At 44.8% G+C, this 19,423-nt stretch overlaps 1 protein-coding gene across 8 annotated transcripts in view; it reads left to right on the top strand.

Annotated features, from left to right (window-relative positions):
• Positions 1 to 18,653, top strand: part of MFSD2B (MFSD2 lysolipid transporter B, sphingolipid) — an 80,777-nt gene extending 62,124 nt beyond the window's left edge. For 6 of the 8 annotated variants that reach the window (XM_048845643.2, XM_048845642.2, XM_048845635.2 and 3 more), the window contains 2 exons: positions 739 to 915; positions 1,881 to 5,185. In XM_048845643.2, the coding sequence (XP_048701600.1) occupies positions 739 to 915; positions 1,881 to 1,938 (235 nt within the window). In that variant the 3' untranslated portion in view covers positions 1,939 to 5,185. Of the gene's footprint in view, positions 1 to 738; positions 916 to 1,880; positions 5,186 to 17,956 lie in introns of those variants that run through there. The other 2 variants (XM_075126383.1, XM_048845645.2) reach the window with 2 other exon arrangements.
• Positions 18,654 to 19,423: the final 770 nt, after the last annotated feature.

The raw sequence follows: 19,423 nt of genomic DNA, 5'->3' as shown, positions 1-19,423 counted from the left end.
TGCATACTACAGATGTCAAACTAACAGGCCTGTAGTTACCCAGATCACGTTTTTCCCCCCCTTTCTTAAAAATAGGAACTATGTTAGCAATTCTCCAGTCATATGGTACAACCCCTGAGTTTACCCATTCATTAAAAATTCTTGCTAATGGGCTTGCAATTTCATGTGCCAATTCCTTTAATATTCTTGGATGAAGATTATCTGGGCCCCCCGATTTAGTCCCATGAAGCTGTTCGAGTTTCGTTTCTACCTCAGATATAGTAATATCTACCTGCATATCCTCATTCCCATTTGTCATGCTACCATTATCCCTAAGATCCTCATTAGCCTCATCAAAGACTGAGGCGAAGTATTTGTTTAGATATTGTCCCTCTTTGTTAATAATTAAGTCTGTACAGTAGTAACAGCAGCATGTAATTCCATGCTTTGACTGTGTAAAGGTAATAAAATTATTTCAGAGAAGGCACAAAGACAAGGAGTGGGAGAAAGGGGGCAAAGGGCTGAAACCTGCTCCCACTGATATCAGTGACAAATTTCATGTTGGTAGCCGTAGGATTGGCTTCCCTCCCCGAAAAGGGAGCATATAAGATATAAAAGAGCAAGAGGAAGTGTAAGAAGAAATTGGAACAGAGGTTTAGTTGGTGGTGGGAGGGTAGGAGATCGGGGAAAGCCCTTAATGTGACCAAGTGCCCTTTAGGTAGAGGAATAACAGCAGTGTCCGTATGTGTGTTTTTATAGGTTTGCTGGTTATAAAACAGGGATGTGCAGGCAATCCAGCACTGTGATCCTCACACTGAAAATCTTGATTGGGGCAGTCCCTGCCATCCTCATTGTTATAGGCTTATCCATACTCCTCTTTTACCCAATCACTGAAAAAAGTCGAAAAGAAACTGAATTTGCACTCGAGCTGTTAAGGTAGGTTTGACTCAGAAGCAAAGTGCAATAATATCAGAGCAGCCTCTCTTACAGGATGCCAGGATTCAGGGTTGGGGAAATTAGCTACTATCATAGTTTTGGGTTTGTTTAAAGTTTCTTAAATTCTGTAAGTTGCAGAACATTATTTTTCTAGTATCTTACCTTTGTTGCAGAGTCCTTGTGTATATAGAGTGTCTTTCTAAGAGATTACTTCTGTTGGTTTCCCAAAGTAATCCGCAAATTTAAATGATACAAAATAACAAACAGAAATCATATAATCCACCAGCCTTCCGTGGGTGAAGCACAGCACAGCACCATTATATTAAAGTTTCATCTGGGAAGTGGAGAATATTGTATCCAGTGGAAACTAGAAGGGGATATTTCTTAGGTCATGTTTAATTATATTCTCCTTAGCTATCTGCAAATGGGAAAAATGTGACTCCTTTTTTTTCTTCTTCTTTCTGGTGTGTAAAGAAGGTCTGAAATCTTGTGGTAGGGTGAGGTTAAGCATTTGTTCTGCATTTTTTTTTTTTTACATTCATTCATATTTTCTCTTCCTTTCCTTTCCTTCCTGGAAGACTCCTGGTCCAATTAAAAAAAATTAGGCCGAATATCAAGGGTGAGGGGAGTAAACCCTCAGCTGTCATTTAGCATATTTAAGACAATATTAAGTCCTAAAAATATACTGTAGAACAATTCCCCTAACTTGGATGATGGATTAGGTAGTATAATAGGTCTTTGCTGTTTCTCCTTTGTATGATCTTAAAATACCAGTTGTGGAAATTGGTCAAGACACTATAAAAACCATATCTTGCTAGTAGTGGTTCTCCCCTTCTCTGTTTATTATTTGAGGTTGCTAAATTTTAGCCTGTAAGTTTAGCTTTAAAAAGTGGGGGGAGGGAGGAGAACAACAGCAAGCAGGGAAAAAAAAAAACTCTTCACCTGTGATCCTCTACTTTTTATAGAAGGAGTCATCGGAGCACTGACAACCTTTCTGAAAATGAAGAGGATACCTGGCTATGAAAGTTTGGAGAGAAGTGGTTTTTCAAACCGAAGTCTGACCTCAGAGTCCAAAGCACTGTACTTGGGGGGTGGGAGGAAGGAAGGGAAAGTCTTCTGAGTTATCCCACTTAAGTTTTATTAGAGGATATACTGGAAGCAATGGTACACAAAAGTGCAAAGGGCTCTGTTACATTAATAGTAAGGATCTGATTTTGACTGACAAAATAGAAAGATTCTGAGGACAGCCAATAGGGTGCCTCAAGGGGATGCTCACAGTTTTATAAGTATGTAAACTTCATCCAGTGTTCTGATGCCCTTAAATTGGTGTTAGGAAGATTCAGTAGGTGGCACTCTTCCCTCTAGTCAGTGTTGAACCAAAGCCCCAGCACTGTACTGAGGATAACCTGCTTCTGAAGATGCTGTGTTTCGTATGAGACATAAAACCAAACTCCTGCAGTCACTAAATTTCTTCTGGAACTGTTGGCAAGATCCAGGGGTGTTAAAGGTTGGCCAGGACACCAAGTTTAAACTCAGGACATTCTTCTGACCTAAGTTGTCCTAGTAGCCTCTGTTGGCTACAGTATTCTTCATCACTTTTTTCTAAACTGTTTGCTGCACAACATTTGCTATGTGTCCCTCTAGAAGAGTCTGCATTTTGGTGTCTGATGGATGGGATCCTTGTGTATAATTTGTTTACGTTTGTAAAGCCCTTAGGGATTCTGAGGATGAAATGTGCTATAAACATGTAAGATTTAGTGCTTCTTTTTGAGTTCCAACAAGCCCTGGATGCAGTTGGTAACAGAGCTGTGTGTTGAAAACTCACAAATAACTGCTCCAAACCTGATTTTAATTTGACTTTATTTGGGGGGTTAAGTCAAACTTTTATGTTAATAAAGGCCTACATTTTCAAGAGTGATTGACTAGTGGTCTTGGGTGCCTCCGTTTTTGGGTACCACACTTCAAAGTGTCCAGCTATCAGAGTGTGAGTGCTCTGCCCTTTCTGAAAAAGAAAAAAAAAATAATCAGGCCCACTTAAGGCATCTCATGTTGAAGCACCCAAAGTCACTAGTTGCTTCTGCAAATTTAGGCCCTAAATTTTTGTATATATTTACTCGTATGAGGCACACATTCCCACATACAGAATGCGGTCATTCACCTATTGAGAGCTGCAGCCGTGCTACACATTCTCAGCATATGTGTAGCAATTTAGAACAGCCACCCTGCGCCGTTTATCTAGTTGGTGCCTTTTTGAGCCAAGGATCTCGAAGTGCTTAAGAAGCATTAATTAAAGCCTCACCAGACCCCTGTAAGGGGTACATGCTACTGTGCACATCTTGCTGGGAGGGAAACTGACCCACAGAGATTAAGAGCTAATCCAGCTCCCATTGGAGTCAGTAGAAGTTGGATTAGGCTGTAAATGATTTGCTCAAGGTCATCCAGCAATTTAGCGATGATACCAGGACTAGATTCCAGGAGGCCTAAAATATGAGTTTTCTGTTATGCAAGTGATATTACATAGCAGCAAAACTGTAGCAAACAAACAAGTTAGAGGTGCCAGACTATACCTGGAGGTAATTTTGGTGTCTCTAAATATTCCACTTTTAAAACAAAAAGTATCAGTAAAAGCCAGGTTTCCTATTCAATTTAATGTTTTGAAATGCAAATGTACTAGCTAGAGAGTTAGCTCCTCAGTTGCTATAAATCCATCATTTCAGGTCAATGGGACGACATCAATTTATACAAGCTAAGGACCTAGTTTGATGGGGTTTTTTTTATAAAAGGGTAGCCGAAACTGCAGACCATGTTTGATTAGACATTTTAAGGCTACGTGTCTGTCACAGAGGTTACGGAAGTCATGGATTCAGTGACTTCTGCAGCAGCGGATGTGGCTGGCTCCGGGGCTGCCCGAGCAGATCAGGCATCCCCTGGGCCAGCAGCACCAGCTGGTTTGGGTATGGGAGGGGGCTCAGGGCTGGGGCAGGTGGTTAGGGTGCAGGGCAGCACTTACCTCAGGGGGATGAGCCAGCATGTCCCTGCAGTTCCTAAGCAGAGGGGTCAGGGGCTCCGCGCGCTGCCCAGGCTCGCAGACGCCACCCTTGCAGCTCCTATTGGCTGCGGTTCCTGGCCAATGGGAGTTGGAACTCGTGGCAGGGGTACCTTGGGGAGCCACCCCGGCCTTTCCTCCCCCTAGGAGCTGCAGGGACACCCGGAGTCAGGTAGGGAACCTGCCAGCCCCACTAACCCTCCCACCCCCCAGAACGAGTCCCAGGCTATGCACTGCTGCCTCCCAGACCCTCCGCCATCACCAGCGGGAGTCCCAAGCCGTGTGCCACCACCTGGCCTCCCCCAGCACCAGAGGGGGTCCCAGACCATGCATCGCTGCCCACCTTATCCACAGTACCAGCGGGGGTCCCGAGCAGCTCGCCACCCCCCCAGCACCAGCAGGTGTCCCAGGCCACGTGCCACCATCTGCCTCTCCCCCGCCCTCCTCCCAGCACCAGCAGGGGGTCCTGGGCCACACCCCCAGCACCTGCCGTGGCCCCAGACTGTCCCCTCCCCCCAGAGCACCCGCAGCCCCCCAGCCCAAGTTTTAGTTAGAGATATATAGTACAAGTCACGGGCCATGAATTTTTGTTTACTGCCTGTGACCTCTCCATGACTTTTACTAAAAATACCCATGACTAAAACGTAGCCTTAGACATCTTTTAACTTGAACATGGCCTGTGCAATGTATACTATATCAGCTATGCAACTGGGTTTACAAATTGCATAATACACATCAGACTTTAGCTCTGTGCAGTGTGAGCTTTCTGAGTTATAAAACCGCATCTTACCCCTGCTTCCGGCAAGAAATTTTTCAGGGTTTGTAATGGAGATACAAACAGTCCTGACCTTGCATATGGCAGTATTAATGAATATCGTCACAATATGGCAGAAATCTTTGTAGATAAACTTCTATAACTATATTTTTATAATCTGAATAGTGCTGAGTTATTTTATCATATTAAAGTCGTATATTGGTTCATAAAATGAATGTATTTTTCTAAAGAAAAAGCACTAACAATGGATTTGAAGAAGGAAGCAGTATAGGAATTTTTTGTATCTTTTTTTCAAGGCTTACTGTTTGCACTGTGAAAGAATGAATTTTTTATCTTCTAGCACTTTTTTTAAACTAAGCATAATCATTGTCTATACCCTAAACATGTGACAGAAAGAATCAGATCTGTGTTATTTTCTGTGCATATTAAAATATTTACACTAAGTACAATCCAGATTGAGTAATAATTCTCTCTCTGCTATAGCTGAACCTTACAGATAAGGCTGCTAACACAATTCCATATTCAGTCCATGACGCATGCAGGGTGTGACAGGGTTAAGACTCACCACTGCTGGCACCTCCCGCTGGTTGCTCCAGGAATTAGCTCTGTCTAGTCATGGAGCACCTTTTGTGCGTGGTGCCTTTCCCTTTGTCTGCTCTGCTGCAAAGGGTGTGATTATGTACAATGTTTCTGTGCTCACATTTATTTTTGGGGACTCCACATACTTACTCCTACTGTAGCTCATGAAGCTGTACCCCAACATTGCTGACTCAAGAAAAAGGGAAGTTAACTACAGACTTAGCAGCTCCAGAAAGGTGGCTAAGTGTGCCTTTGGGTGGCTGAAAGCCCACTGGTAATGCCTCTGGACCAGTCTGGATGCCAATGTGGCCAATAGGGTTTGGATTATTTTGGCATGCTGTGCCTTGCAGAATGTATGTTAGGCTAAAGGAGAATACTCCCACTCTGAGTGGTCACAGGGCAGATCTGTTTCTCAAAGTGTGTACAGGCAGCCAGATCCCACCCATGTGCACACAACACAGGGAAATTTGTGATGCTGTGTGTTAGTACATCACGGAACAAGAGGGAGCTGGAAGGTAATTGGGGACTGTGCCAAAGAACACTACCGGTGCTGTTGGAAAAGCTCAATAGAGCATTGCCACATACTGCTGTTGTGAGACACCTTGGTGGGTTTCAATCCCCTGTAGCCAACATTAACGTACTGATTGAAAAGCAGAAAATCAGGGCGGTCCCTCAAGGTTAACACCTTTAGCCATGGTGTTGTGCTGAGGGAAGTTTTAATGCACTTTGAGGGCATCCTGTGCAATGTTTTTTGTTTATATGTTAACTACTGTATTTTGAGTTGTTTTATGGGGTGCTATGATGGGGTGGCTGCCCATCACTGGCAGAAAAGGAGTTAAAAGCTGCCCTAGGGAGGTTGCGCCGGAGGCAGCCAATTAGAAAGGAGTGGAGAGGAGCAGCCAATCATAGCTTGGCAGGCTCATATAAGAAGGGCTGAAGGGCAGAGCAGAGTTCAGTAGCTGACTGGAGCTCTGGGAAGAATACCAGGTTCCTAGCAAGGAGGAAGGAGCGCCAGCACTTAGGACAGAGCAGTGCTGCAAGCAGGGACCGGGGGAGCTAGAGAGAGCTCCTGGCTGATGGCTAGGCCCTGCAGGCTGAGGCCCTGAGGTAAGGGCAGAAGAGGGTGCTGGAGACGCATAGGAAGCAGCCCCAGGACAATGGACTGCAGTTGCCACTGTGGGAGTGGCTGGACAGAGATTGCAGGTCCCCTGGAAGGAGGGAACATAGAGTATGGCACAGCCGGAGGGCAGTGTCAATGAAGAGGATGCTGCAGTCTTGGGAGTGGGGCAGGTCCTGGAACAAAAGTGACGGTGGCAGGGCATCACCAGAGGAGGGTGCCCTGGCGAGCAGAGCAAATTCCCATGACAGCCGGCAGGAGGTGCCAGAGTGGTGAGTGAAACCCATCACAGGCACCCTTAAACATTGTTAAAGTAATTTTTTTAAAGTTCTGTAAGGTTTGGGGAAGCATTCCTTCCTCAATGTTTTCTGACACTGTTGCTCTCAGCACTTATGAGGTGCTATGCACCATTACTCTGGTAGCATGAATACTCTCATGGTTTCCAGTGGTGGCTGTTTGCTGGGGATAGGGGAGGAGGGGTAGTGAAAGGACTGCACTGATCTTCAGTGGCAATTTAGTTTTGTTTCCCTTGTCTGTATTGTCACTTAAATCGTTAAAACCATAAAGAAGTTTCAGTTAATTTATCTTCCATTTTCATTCTGGCACTTTGGACAGTGACAGTTATTTCACAGCTCACTTCATTGTCACAAATGCTTTATTTATTTATTTATTTATTTATTTATTTATTTATTTTAAAGACATATTAGCAAATTCATTGGCCAGGGGTGGAGAAAGGGGTTGTGGGAGAGAGGAAATTGATTGCATTTCCATGGCACCAGCCTTTTAAGATGTCAACCATGTGTTGTGAATTTTGATACCCCATCCAAGCCTGTGGGATGTATCCTGTTGATCATATTCATAAAACAAGATGCACGCACAAGTGAAGTGAACAGTAACTTTTATTTACATACATACATCAAACATAGAGCTAAAACAGTTTGTAACAGGATCAAATGAACCAAAAAAAGTCAGAAGTAGGCAAATATTAATGTCTTGACCCAATTTCCTTTCCCCATGCCAGAGCCCTCCATCCTTTCCCTTTACTCCATACATGACCCAACTCCAGCCTGTTGCAGGTTCTGAACCTGTCCTTCACGCAAGGAACATTAAAAGTCAGGCCAGAGTAAAACTAGCAACCGGGCTGTGACAGAGGCAGCTAATTAGAAAGGGGTCGAGAGGAGCAGTCAGTCACAGCCTGGCAGGCTCATATAAGAAGAGCTGTAGGGCAGAGCAGGACTGTTAGGTTGCTGATACCATAGAGTGGGTGTGGAAGGTTGGAGGCTGGTTCTTTTAGGGGGTGGGTGGAACTAGGAGTGAGAAAGGCAGGTACTAAGGAGATGGAAGTTTTGTGAAGTAGACCCACCAGTTCCCTAGTAAGTTGACTGATTTTGTGTAGGCCATTGAACAGCCATTGGATGATAACTCTGTCACTACCAAGCTGGGCTGGATTCGAATCCATAACTTAGAGGCAAAAGGTAGGCTAGCCCATTATCTAGTCCCCTGAGCCATCACTCCCTCACTTGCTTAATGTTCCACCTCTTATTGTTACTTGAGGATTCTGGCAGTAGGAAGCTTTAATTTTTTTATTTGTTCTCTTTGAAATTGGGCTGCGAGAAGCCATTTATTTTGTGTTGGACTCTTACCACACAGGGAGTTACTTTAGCAAGCAGCTGGATTGTAAGCAGTGGCCAATCTGTTTCTACCCCGACATGGCTAGAAAATAGACTAGCCATGTCGTAAACGTTGTCTTAGCTAGACCAGCAGCACTCATGCTATAGTCTCTAATCCTCCAACAGTCTCTAATCCTTCCTGTTGATTCACAGAATTAAATGTGTTGAGAATCAAACTAGTCAGGGAAGGTAGGTGGACGCATATGAGGATTCATCTTAAAGTATTCTATAGAATGCAGGAGCTGAAGAATCCCTGAATTGGACAGTTTTGATTTTGCCCATGTAAAGGGGACACTGTCGGTTCAAAGTTTGGTTTAAAGAAAAACGCTTTAAAAACGTCTAAAATCAATACAAATATTTTTAGGATTTAAAAAATAAATCCACTGGAAACTATTTTTATACATAAATAAACATTATTTCATTACCCCCATCCTCCCACCAGCTGGAGCTGGCCAATTTTTTTCATACACAAAATGTTTTCATTTTAAAAATGGCCTTTTTTTCCTCAATCAGAAATGTTCATGAGCATTTTTCATTTTCTTGGTTTGGTATTCACCCCCAAACCCATCCACTTTTTTTCCAATCAAATTTGAAAGCAAAAAATTGCCATAGGTTGGTTTGGTTGTTTTTGGGGTTTTTTTTTTGGTTTGTACCGTTATTTTCCTCCTTTCCCTTTTTTTAATGCAAAAAGGGGAGGAAAGAAAAAAAGGGGGATGGATTTGGATGGAAAGTAAAATGAAAAATATAAAAACTGAAAATTTTAGAATAAAAAATTATTCCTTTTTGAACACTGCAGAAAGAAATTACTTAAAAATTTCAAAAATTTTGCCCCATTTCCTTCCCCCATTTTTCATCCAGCTCTATTTGCAATCCTATGTTCAACTCTAAGTTCTCTTAGCTGTATCCTGCTAGTGCAAGAGAACCAGGAAGTGAAACTAACTAGGGTTTTTGTTGTTGTTTGCACTGTTATAGCTGTGTTGGTTTCAGGATAATAGAGAGACAAGGCTAGGTGGTAAGGTAATATCCTTTATTGGACCAACTTCTGTTGGTGAGAGAAACAAGCTTTTAAGCTTCACAGAGCTCTTCTTCAGATCTTCTTTTCACTGTCCAAGCTGAGAAAAAGGCAAAGAGTAAACACATGTTTAAAAATAAGTCAGATCAGTTGTTAAAAAGCTCATTTTTAAATACTCTAAAGTGTCTCCAATGAAGCTGACAAATTTCTTTTCAAAACGTGATTGTTAAGGAGAGGAAGTGCCCCTTTAAAATTGTTTGTTACCCTTTGAGAGCCCCATAGCAGCACTGAGGTTTCACTGGTCACATCACACTGCAAATAAAAATCTGGATTAAGCAGCATAATAATAGTGAGAACAAGAAAGCAGTCATTTAAATGGAATCCTTGTTTCTGGAGCCTTCATCAGTGATTCGTACTGTTAGGATATAGATATTCAGGCCTGTCTGTAAAGGCCTATACTCTAAGAATTTAGGTGTATTCTTATCGCTTGGCTAGTTCTAGAGGTATAAAAGAAAGAAATCACTGTCTGCCGGTGTAAGGGCCTTCTCTTACTGTGACAGTTTGTGGCCCTGTGCTTAGGCTCAGGCCTTTGGCTAAGCAGCAGAGGCAGCCATAAGCTGGGAAGCGAACGGTCACATCCTCACATTCCAAACTAGTCACATTGAAATAAGGTGCTATTGGGCTGTTAGGCACTATCAGGACAGGATTGTATTCCTATCACCTCCACAGAAGGGGAAGTGCCTAGAAAATGTAAAAGGAAACTTAGTTTGATAGCATCCTGTCTGGCAAGAACTCACTTATCAATAGCTGGGATGTGAAATCCTCACTTCTGTATTGTCTTGTCATTACAGTTCCCACTTTGCTGTTGTTTGTCTGTATAATCTCTGTCTGGTTCTGTGATTGTTCCTGTCTGCTGTATAATTAATTTTGCTGGGTGTAAACTAATTAAGGTGGTGGGATATAATTGGTTACATAATCATGTTACAATATGTTAGGATTGGTTAGTTAAATTTCAGGAAAATGATTGGTTAAGGTATAGCTAAGCAGAACTCAAGTTTTACTATATAATCTGTAGTCAATGAGGAAGTGACTGGGTGTGGGTGGGGGGTGGGCATGTGGGTTAGGGAGATGGGAACAGGGAATGGGGGTAAGAAAATTGGAATCATGTTTGGCTAAGGGTAGGAATGGGAACAGGGACACAGGTGTAAGGCTCTGTGGTGTCAGAGCTGGGAAGGAGGATACTAAGGAAGGAAATTGGAATCATGCTTGCTGGAAGTTCACCCCAATAAACATCGAATTGTTTGCACCTTTGGACTTCGGGTATTGTTGCTCTCTGTTCATGCGAGAAGGACCAGGGAAGTAAGTGGGTGAAGGAATAAGCCCTCTAACACGTACAATAGCCATTGGAAAGAGGCTACTATTTTCAGTCTGCCTAGAAATTACATATGAAAAATTAAACGTGGCTGCTGAAAAGAGCACTATTTCTCATTTCTTTTGAACATACTTTTGAATGAGGCAATAAGATTAACACTTAATCCTGAGGCTTTTCAGCAATTCACTTTATCGTCATTCTCTATTTATGGGGCCGGAGGGAGAGGGATGGATGGATTTATTAGGACCGATTAAAAAGAGTTATACATGTATCATTTGACTTGGAGGGAACATAACCATATAACATATTTGAAGTATTTTAAATATTTGATCTAAACACCCAGGAAGAAGAGGACTTATTTAGCGAAATAAAAGTGGCCTATCTAAACCTAGGAGTCATGGGATGAAATAGAAGATGCAAAAATTAAGTCTATCCAGAAAAGTTACCGGATGCTAGATTTATTCAGCTGTGGAATACTCTCCCAAGGGCAGTTCTCTGTTCTCCCAGCTTCATAATGTAAGTAGAAGGCCACATTCAATTACATTAAAAAGTGACAAATTCAAAACCGACACAAGGAAAGTGCCCCACAGCACGTAACTAAACTGTACCAGTATGTCATCTAGGCCAAAACCTTAGCAAGATTCAAAAAGAACCTGGACCTCTAGGTAGAGAACAAGAATAGCCAGAGTTATGCTAGTTAATACTAACAAATTTTGGAAGAGATACTAATCCTTATGCTTCAGCCATTAAACCATTCTTGAATTATTGGGAATTCTGAGCTGTAATGTGGACGATAGATTATCCCAGCTCTGCCTAATGGGAGGTTACCTGCATCTTCCTCTGAAGCATTTAGTACTGGCCACTGTCAGAGACAGGAAACTGAACTAGATGGACCTCAGGTTGGGCAATTCCTGTCATAAGAGATTTGCTTGGCCCATTGAAAACTAGACTGGAGAAAATTTGCATAAACTATCCAGTAGGAACAATCCTGTGTTGTACATTTGGATTATGTGACTCAGTAGGCCATTTGCAGGTCTGTTTTTTCTTGTTCTGGAATAATTGTGCAGGGGTTTGTGAAAATAAATCATTGCGAATAAAAATCTGGATTAAGTGACAATAAAATGAACTGAGCAGAGCAGCAAAGCAGTCACTTAGACTGAAACCTCATTTCTAGAGCTGTCAAGTGATTTGTACAACAGGCATGTGTGCGGCTGTTATTGATGGAAGCATTGCAGTGAAGCAGTGGCCTCTTCTGCTGCAGGGTTGTGTTCAAGATGAACATAATTTGAATCAGAACCAGCAAAAAAGGGAACCCTGGCATCTCAGAAACTTACATTAAAGAATGTGTGATCTCAAACCCAGACAAATGCTTCACAGAACAGCCCCAGCTGCTACTGCCAAAGGCTCTGCCTGTCTGTACATTTTTGTCCCCGGGACACTAGCTGTTTGCCAGTTTGTGTGGGAGGCAAGGGTACAGGGAAGGCTGAAAAATTATTTTTTAAAACCAAACAGCCCAATTGAGTGAAGAACTAAACATATGGCTCCAGCACTGCACATGCGGTAACCAGTCATAAGATGGGAGATACATGACTTTCTGGAGATTTTAAATGCAAAGTGGGATAAGGTGCTAGGCACTCTAGCTGGGACTTCCGGAGGGGCCCAAGAGCATTAGGCACCCAGCTCCCTTATGCCTCTTTACGAATCCCAGCCTTAGTGTTCATTTTAGTTCCACCTTTGTCCCTGAGATGACAGGCACCTAGTCATACACATTGCTCACAGTGACCGAAAAATCCAGCCTGAGTGAATACTTTAACAAACACCAACAACAGAACAGCCTCCCCGTCACAACTACACTCCTCTCCTTCTGGGGCTGTTGGCTTCTAAGGAGCACCTGACACTGCTAACTTAGAGGGTGGGGAAAGTGAATGGTTAATAACAAGGATAAACATTGCAACTGCTGCATCAGCCTTCTGCCTTTCACCCTGTCCCTGTCTGATCCAGTAACATTTCAACAAGCTTCAACATCACTAGTATTATGGGCATTGCATCATGCTTCCAGTCAATGTTTAGAAAGACTAAATAAAGACTGAATCTGAAAACAGCCAAGTCAAGGCTTTTGTCTCTTAAAAACGCCAGCTGAAACTTGACCCCAGGCCTAAAAGGAAAGATGTCTTGTTGTTCTCATTCCAGTTCCACATGGGCCACTGTCCGTTTGCCAAAATTGCCATGTTATAATTCAGCACAAGTTGCCATTTGTGCAGAATCTTCTGCCCGGCACATTAGCCTAGCGCTTGAATTGGCTTTGCTCTGGAGTGGGGCTGGTCTATGTGATGGCAGTGCACAAGTTTGCACAACAGCGGGCAGCAGTGCTCTTCTTTGCAGCAATAAACTAAGGTGGCTGTCAGCTGCTGTGTCTGCCAGTTCTTTCGGAACAGTTGTTCTGCCAGTGTTTACTGGGATCCATCACAAATGAAGTACAGTGCCATCATTCCTATTGTCAAAGGCTTGCAGCTTCCAGGATGAATTCATTACCTCTCTGCCCTTTATTCTTACTGAGGCAGAGTCTTCAATGAATCACTAGCAAGAGGAGGAAGTCATACTGTTCAGTAGGTCTGGCTCTTTGCCTGTGTGCCTCCCTCCTCTACCGATCCAGCTTGTGGAAAGTGGTGCTGGTTTGATTAGGAGTCCAACTGGGAGTTAAAGCTTAAGTCTTTGAAGGAACAGGAGCGCTAATGGGAAGGATAAAGGTCTGCACCCATTCCGCATGTAACTGTTGGGGCTGCTCAGTAAGGGAGTACACTGAACCCTGCGGTGCCAGGAGTGTGCCATGTGTATTGCAACTCGGAGGCAAGCAGTGTAAGTGCATTAGGAGCTAGGCCATGTAGGCACTAGCCCTGGTGGGTCCCAGTAACCACTCAGACACATGGCTACATGAAAGGGTATTTTACTCGGGCTGGAAGGAAAGGGAAAGTTTGCAGATGTCCTATGTATAGAGACTTAAACGGTTACAGTTCATGTGAGCACTGAGGTAAATGTTTGGCCCCTGGGACAGTCCAATCAAGAGTCAGGGCTCTTCAGGCCTACTGCCTGGGATGCCCTCTGTAGACCAATTTCTAGTCAAGCAAATAGAAGCTTGCAAGTGTCATAAGTTTCATTTCAGTAGCCAATGTCAGGTGCCCCCGAGGGATGAACAGAACAGGTAATCATCAAGTGACCCATCCCCTGTTGCCCATTCCCACCTTCTGGCAAACAGAGGCTAGGGACACCATCCCTGACCATCCTGGCAAATAGCCATTGATGGACCTATCCTCCATAAATGTATCTAGTTCTTTTTTGAACCCTGTTATAGTCTTGGCCTTTACAACATCCTCTGGCAAAGAGTTCCCCAGGTTGACTGTTCTTTGTGAAGAAATACTTCCTTTTGTTTGTTTTAAACCTGCTGCCTATTAATTTCATTTGGTGACCCCTAGTTCTTGTGGTCTGAGAAGGAGTAAATAACACTTCCTTCTTTACTTTTTCCACCCCAATCATGATTTTATAGACCTCAATCATATCCCCCCTTAGTCATCTTTTTTCCAAGCTGAACAGTCCCAGTCTTATTAATCTCTCCTCATACCGAAGGCATTCCATTGTGGTCCTTTTCTGAACCTTTTCTAATTCCAATATTTCTTTTCTGAGATGAGGGAGCCACATCTGCATGCAGTATTCAAGATGTGGGTGTACCATAGATTTATATAGAGGCAATATGATATTTTCTGTCTTATTATCTATCCCTCTTGTAATGATTCCCAACATTCTGTTTGCTTTTTTGACTGCTGCTGCACATTGAGTGGATGCTTTCAGAGAACTATCCACAATGACTCTCTTTCTTGAGTGGTAACAGTTAATTTAGACCCCCATCATTTTATATGCATAGCTGGAATTATGTTTTCTAATGTGCATTGCTTTGCATTTATCAACATTGAATTTCATCTGCCATTTTGTTGCCCAGTCACCCAGTTTTGAGAGATCCCTTTGTAGCTCTTCACAGTCTGTCTGGGACTTAACTAGCTTGAGTAGTTTTGTATCAGCTGTGAATTTTAACACCTCACTGTTTACCCCTTTTTCCAGATCATTTATGCATATGTTGAACAGTACTAGTCCCAGTACAGACCCCTGGGGACACCAGCATTTACCTCTCTCCATTCTGAAAACTGACCATTTATTCCTACCCTTTGTTTACTATCTTTTAACCAGTTGCCAATCCCTCAATTCTAAGCCAGGTTCAGTTAGTGTTTCTCCTTGCGGCCACTCTGCACTAGCTCACTGCATGGGCAGCAGGTATAATAGGCATGGGGAGGCTAAGGCACCCCAAACAGGATCCGAAGGGAGGTGCGCCACTGGCCTGCTGCCTTTGGAGCGCTACCAAAAGGGTGCCAGGGCCGTGGCCGCACCCACACTCCACCCTGAGGCCCCACTCCAGTGTCCTGCTCTTCCCCCGGGGCCCCTCGGTGGAGGGGAAGAAAGACCCATGGGCCAGAGTAATATTCCTTTGCCTACTGTTACCTGAGGTCTACCATGTGTGGCCCCCCCTTCCTGGCTCTTGCGTTTGGGGGCTCATGCTGCTCCTCTTCCCATCCCCGGTCTGCTTCTTCCCCCAAGCCCCGCCTTGCCCACTGCACGTGCTTCTGTCTCTTTGCCCCACCCACCTGTCACACCTCTTCACCCCCTCCCTGGCATCCCCACCCCACCTGCTGCTCATGCCTCTTCACCCCCTGGCAGGGGCCCCCCTCGGGGGAGGGGTGTGGAGAGAGGTTCGAGTGGCAGGGGGCTCCTTGTGGGAGAGGGCAGAGAGGTGCGGGCAGCAGGTGGGGGGGGCCTCAAGGGAGGGGGAGAAGAGGCACAAGTAGTGGACACAGGGGCCTCTGGGGAGGGGGTGAAGAGGTGTGAGTGATGGGTGGGGGAGGGCGGCGGGCGTGGGGCTGGGGGGCGGAACATGGCTGGGGCCTCAGGGGGAGGAGGCTGAGTGGGGGTGGGCATCAGGACGGAGCAGGGGACAGAGCCATGGTCCGGGCACGAGTGGTCCCCCCAGTGCTCAGGCTTAGCCTCCCCAAATGCAGAAGTCATGTGCCACCCATGGCTCCCAGCCAAGCCACTGCCGCTCCTCCATTAGTCCCACAGAGACCTGCAGCAGCTGGCGCTCACTCCCTGTTCCACATGTGGCTGTGCATACGGTTCCTGGGGAATCTTTTCTGTTTTCAGCTTCCCTGCGGCTCCTGACTTACCATGCAGCCTCTGCATCCAGCTTCGCTGTTGCTCCTTGCTAGCTATGTCTAGAAAAGCTGGACGTGCACAAGTCCATGGGGCCGGACGAGTTGCATCCGAGAGTGCTGAAGGAATTGGCGGCTGTGATTGCAGAGCCATTGGCCATTATCTTTGAAAACTCGTGGCGAACCGGGGAAGTCCCGGATGACTGGAAAAAGGCTAATGTAGTGCCAATCTTTAAAAAAGGGAAGAAGGAGGATCCAGGGAACTACAGGCCAGTCAGCCTCACCTCAGTCCCTGGAAAAATCATGGAGCAGGTCCTCAAAGAATCAATCCTGAAGCACTTGCATGAGAGGAAAGTGATCAGGAACAGCCAGCATGGATTCACCAAGGGAAGGTCATGCCTGACTAATCTAATCGCCTTTTATGATGAGATTACTGGTTCTGTGGATGAAGGGAAAGCAGTGGATGTATTGTTTCTTGACTTTAGCAAAGGTTTTGACACGGTCTCCCACAGTATTCTTGTCAGCAAGTTAAGGAAGTATGGGCTGGATGAATGCACTACAAGGTGGGTAGAAAGCTGGCTAGATTGTCGGGCTCAATGGGTAGTCATCAATGGCTCCATGTCTAGTTGGCAGCCGGTATCAAGTGGAGTGCCCCAAGGGTCGGTCCTGGGGCCGGTTTTGTTCAATATCTTCATAAATGATCTGGAGGATGGTGTGGATTGCACTCTCAGCAAATTTGTGGATGATACTAAACTGGGAGGAGTGGTAGATACGCTGGAGGGGAAGGATAGGATACAGAAGGACCTAGACAAATTGGAGGATTGGGCCAAAAGAAATCTGATGAGGTTCAATAAGGATAAGTGCAGGGTCCTGCACTTAGGATGGAAGAATCCAATGCACCGCTACAGACTAGGGACCGAATGGCTAGGCAGCAGTTCTGCGGAAAAGGACCTAGGGGTGACAGTGGACGAGAAGCTGGATATGAGTCAGCAGTGTGCCCTTGTTGCCAAGAAGGCCAATGGCATTTTGGGATGTATAAGTAGGGGCATAGCGAGCAGATCGAGGGACGTGATCGTTCCCCTCTATTCGACATTGGTGAGGCCTCATCTGGAGTACTGTGTCCAGTTTTGGGCCCCACACTACAAGAAGGATGTGGATAAATTGGAGAGAGTCCAGCGAAGGGCAACAAAAATGATTAGGGGTCTAGAACACATGACTTATGAGGAGAGGCTGAGGGAGCTGGGATTGTTTAGCCTGCAGAAGAGAAGAATGAGGGGGGATTTGATAGCTGCTTTCAACTACCTGAAAGGGGGTTCCAAAGAGGATGGCTCTAGACTGTTCTCAATGGTAGCAGATGACAGAACGAGGAGTAATGGTCTCAAGTTGCAGTGGGGGAGGTTTAGATTGGATATTAGGAAAAACTTTTTCACTAAGAGGGTGGTGAAACACTGGAATGCGTTACCTAGGGAGGTGGTAGAATCTCCTTCCTTAGAGGTTTTTAAGGTCAGGCTTGACAAAGCCCTGGCTGGGATGATTTAACTGGGAATTGGTCCTGCTTTGAGCAGGGGGTTGGACTAGATGACCTTCAGGGGTCCCTTCCAACCCTGATATTCTATGATTCTATGATTCTATGTGACTGCTGCTTTCAAAACAGTGCCCAGCTACTTACTGGTGCAGGACCTTTCCCCTTACTTGGCCAGGAGGGGAGGCTGATGGGAGTCATAGTCCCTGCTTAGCAGACCCAGCACACTCATAAGGCTGGTACAGCAGCATATCGGGTCCCATGGAGGCAGGCTTGTGGGGGGCACTGCGGTTCTCAACTCGGTGATGCAAGTGTTATGGCCTTTATTTTTAAAAAAGAGGCGGAAAAGCAGGTGACAGGAAAGGGAATCAGGGTGCCAAGCAAACAGCAGACCTGTGGATGGAGAGGGAGCCAGCACTGAGGGCACAAAGGAAGACAGGAAAGGGCTTGACTGGAGGCCTGCAGCAGAGAGCCTGGTACAAGCCCATTATGTAAAGAGGCGGGGATTTGAATTTTCTGCTCCAGTCTCATCTTTTTGTTTTGTTTGTTTTGTTTAAAAGAAGTTTCTTACAAAAACAAAAACAACCTTTCTGTCTCTGGGGCTCAGACTTCCAGACGCCCTCTTTAAAATGCAATATAAATAAATAAATAGTTATAATAAATAGCAGCACTGTTATTAATCCATTTCCATCCCTGTAGCGGACATATGGTGTAGCAGAAACAGCTGATCCCATCACTATGGTTAGCATTATGGTGCTCTCACACAGAGGGCCTATAAGGACATGGCACTTCGTATGTGATGAAATATAACACCATGGACTGTGGGGCAGGTAAGGTGGCTTAATGGCCACATAATGTGCTGCTGTGGTGAGTGCTGAGGTCTATAACAAAGGGAGCAATTCATATGTTTTTCAGCCAGCCAACCAGCTGATTGGTACTGTCATAAATATAAGGGGAAGGGTAAACCCCTTTAAAATCCCTCCTGGCCAGGGGAAAGCTCCTCTCACCTGTAAAGGGTTAAGAAGCTAAAGGTAACCTCGCTGGCACCTGACCAAAATGACCAATGAGGAGACAAGATACTTTCAAAAGCTGGGAGGAGGGAGAAAAACAAAGGGTCTCTGTCTGTCTGTATGCTGCTTTTGCTGGGGATAGAACAGGAATGGAGTCTTAGAACTTTTAGTAAGTAATCTAGCTAGGTATGTGTTAGATTATGATTTCTTTAAATGGCTGAGAAAGGAACTGTGCTGAATAGAATGACTATTCCTGTCCATGTGTCTTTTTTGTAACTTAACGTTTTGCCTAGAGGGATTCTCTATGTTTTGAATCTAATTACCCTGTAAGGTATCTACCATCCTGATTTTACAGAGGGAATTTCTTTACTTCTATTAAAAGTCTTCTTGTAAGAAAACTGAATGCTTTTTCATTGTTCTCAGATCCAAGGGTTTAGGTCTGTGGTCACCTATGCAAATTGGTGAGGATTTTTACCAAACCTTTCCCAGGAAGTGGGGTGCAAGGGTTGGGAGGATTTTGGAGGGAAAGACGTGTCCAAACTACGTTTCCCAGTAAACCCAGTTAGAGTTTGGTGGTGGCAGTGGAGATCCAGGGACAAGGGATAAAATTAATTTGTACCTTGGGAAAGTTTTAACCTAAGTTGGTGAAAGTAAGCTTAGGAGGTTTTCATGCAGATCTCCACATCTGTACCCTAGAGTTCAGAGTGGGGGAGGAACCTTGACAGGTACAATGTATGATCTTGGGGGAGGGCGCATGGGGGGAATAAAGAGGAACATTTGGGGAGTTGCCAGGGAAACAACGTAAAATGTAGGAGATAAATATTGGAAGCTTGTGCCTGAGCCCTTGGTATTTGCACTCGAGGCTTCATGTTGTAGTTAACTCTTCTCCAGCCAACCTGGTTGTGGTTCCCATGGGAGCCTCTTAACACTTCTCCTTAACTGAGCACAATGGGCGCTGCTGACCCCTCCAAAAATGGTATACGCATCCCCAATGACTGAAGCCACTGCTTCTGCAGAACTCCCATGCTGCCAACTTGCCACACGTTGTGAGGCACACAAGTGAAAAACCAAGCCTCAGACTGAGCAATGCAGAAAGCTACTTCTAGGCAACCGCTGCAGTATCAAGAATTGGCCCCTGATTCAGCAAGGTGCTTAA

Source organism: Caretta caretta, chromosome 3 (assembly GCF_965140235.1).
Source record: "Caretta caretta isolate rCarCar2 chromosome 3, rCarCar1.hap1, whole genome shotgun sequence".
In the NCBI taxonomy this organism is placed as follows: domain Eukaryota; kingdom Metazoa; phylum Chordata; order Testudines; family Cheloniidae; genus Caretta; species Caretta caretta.
This window is presented reverse-complemented; position numbering and strand designations above follow the sequence as displayed.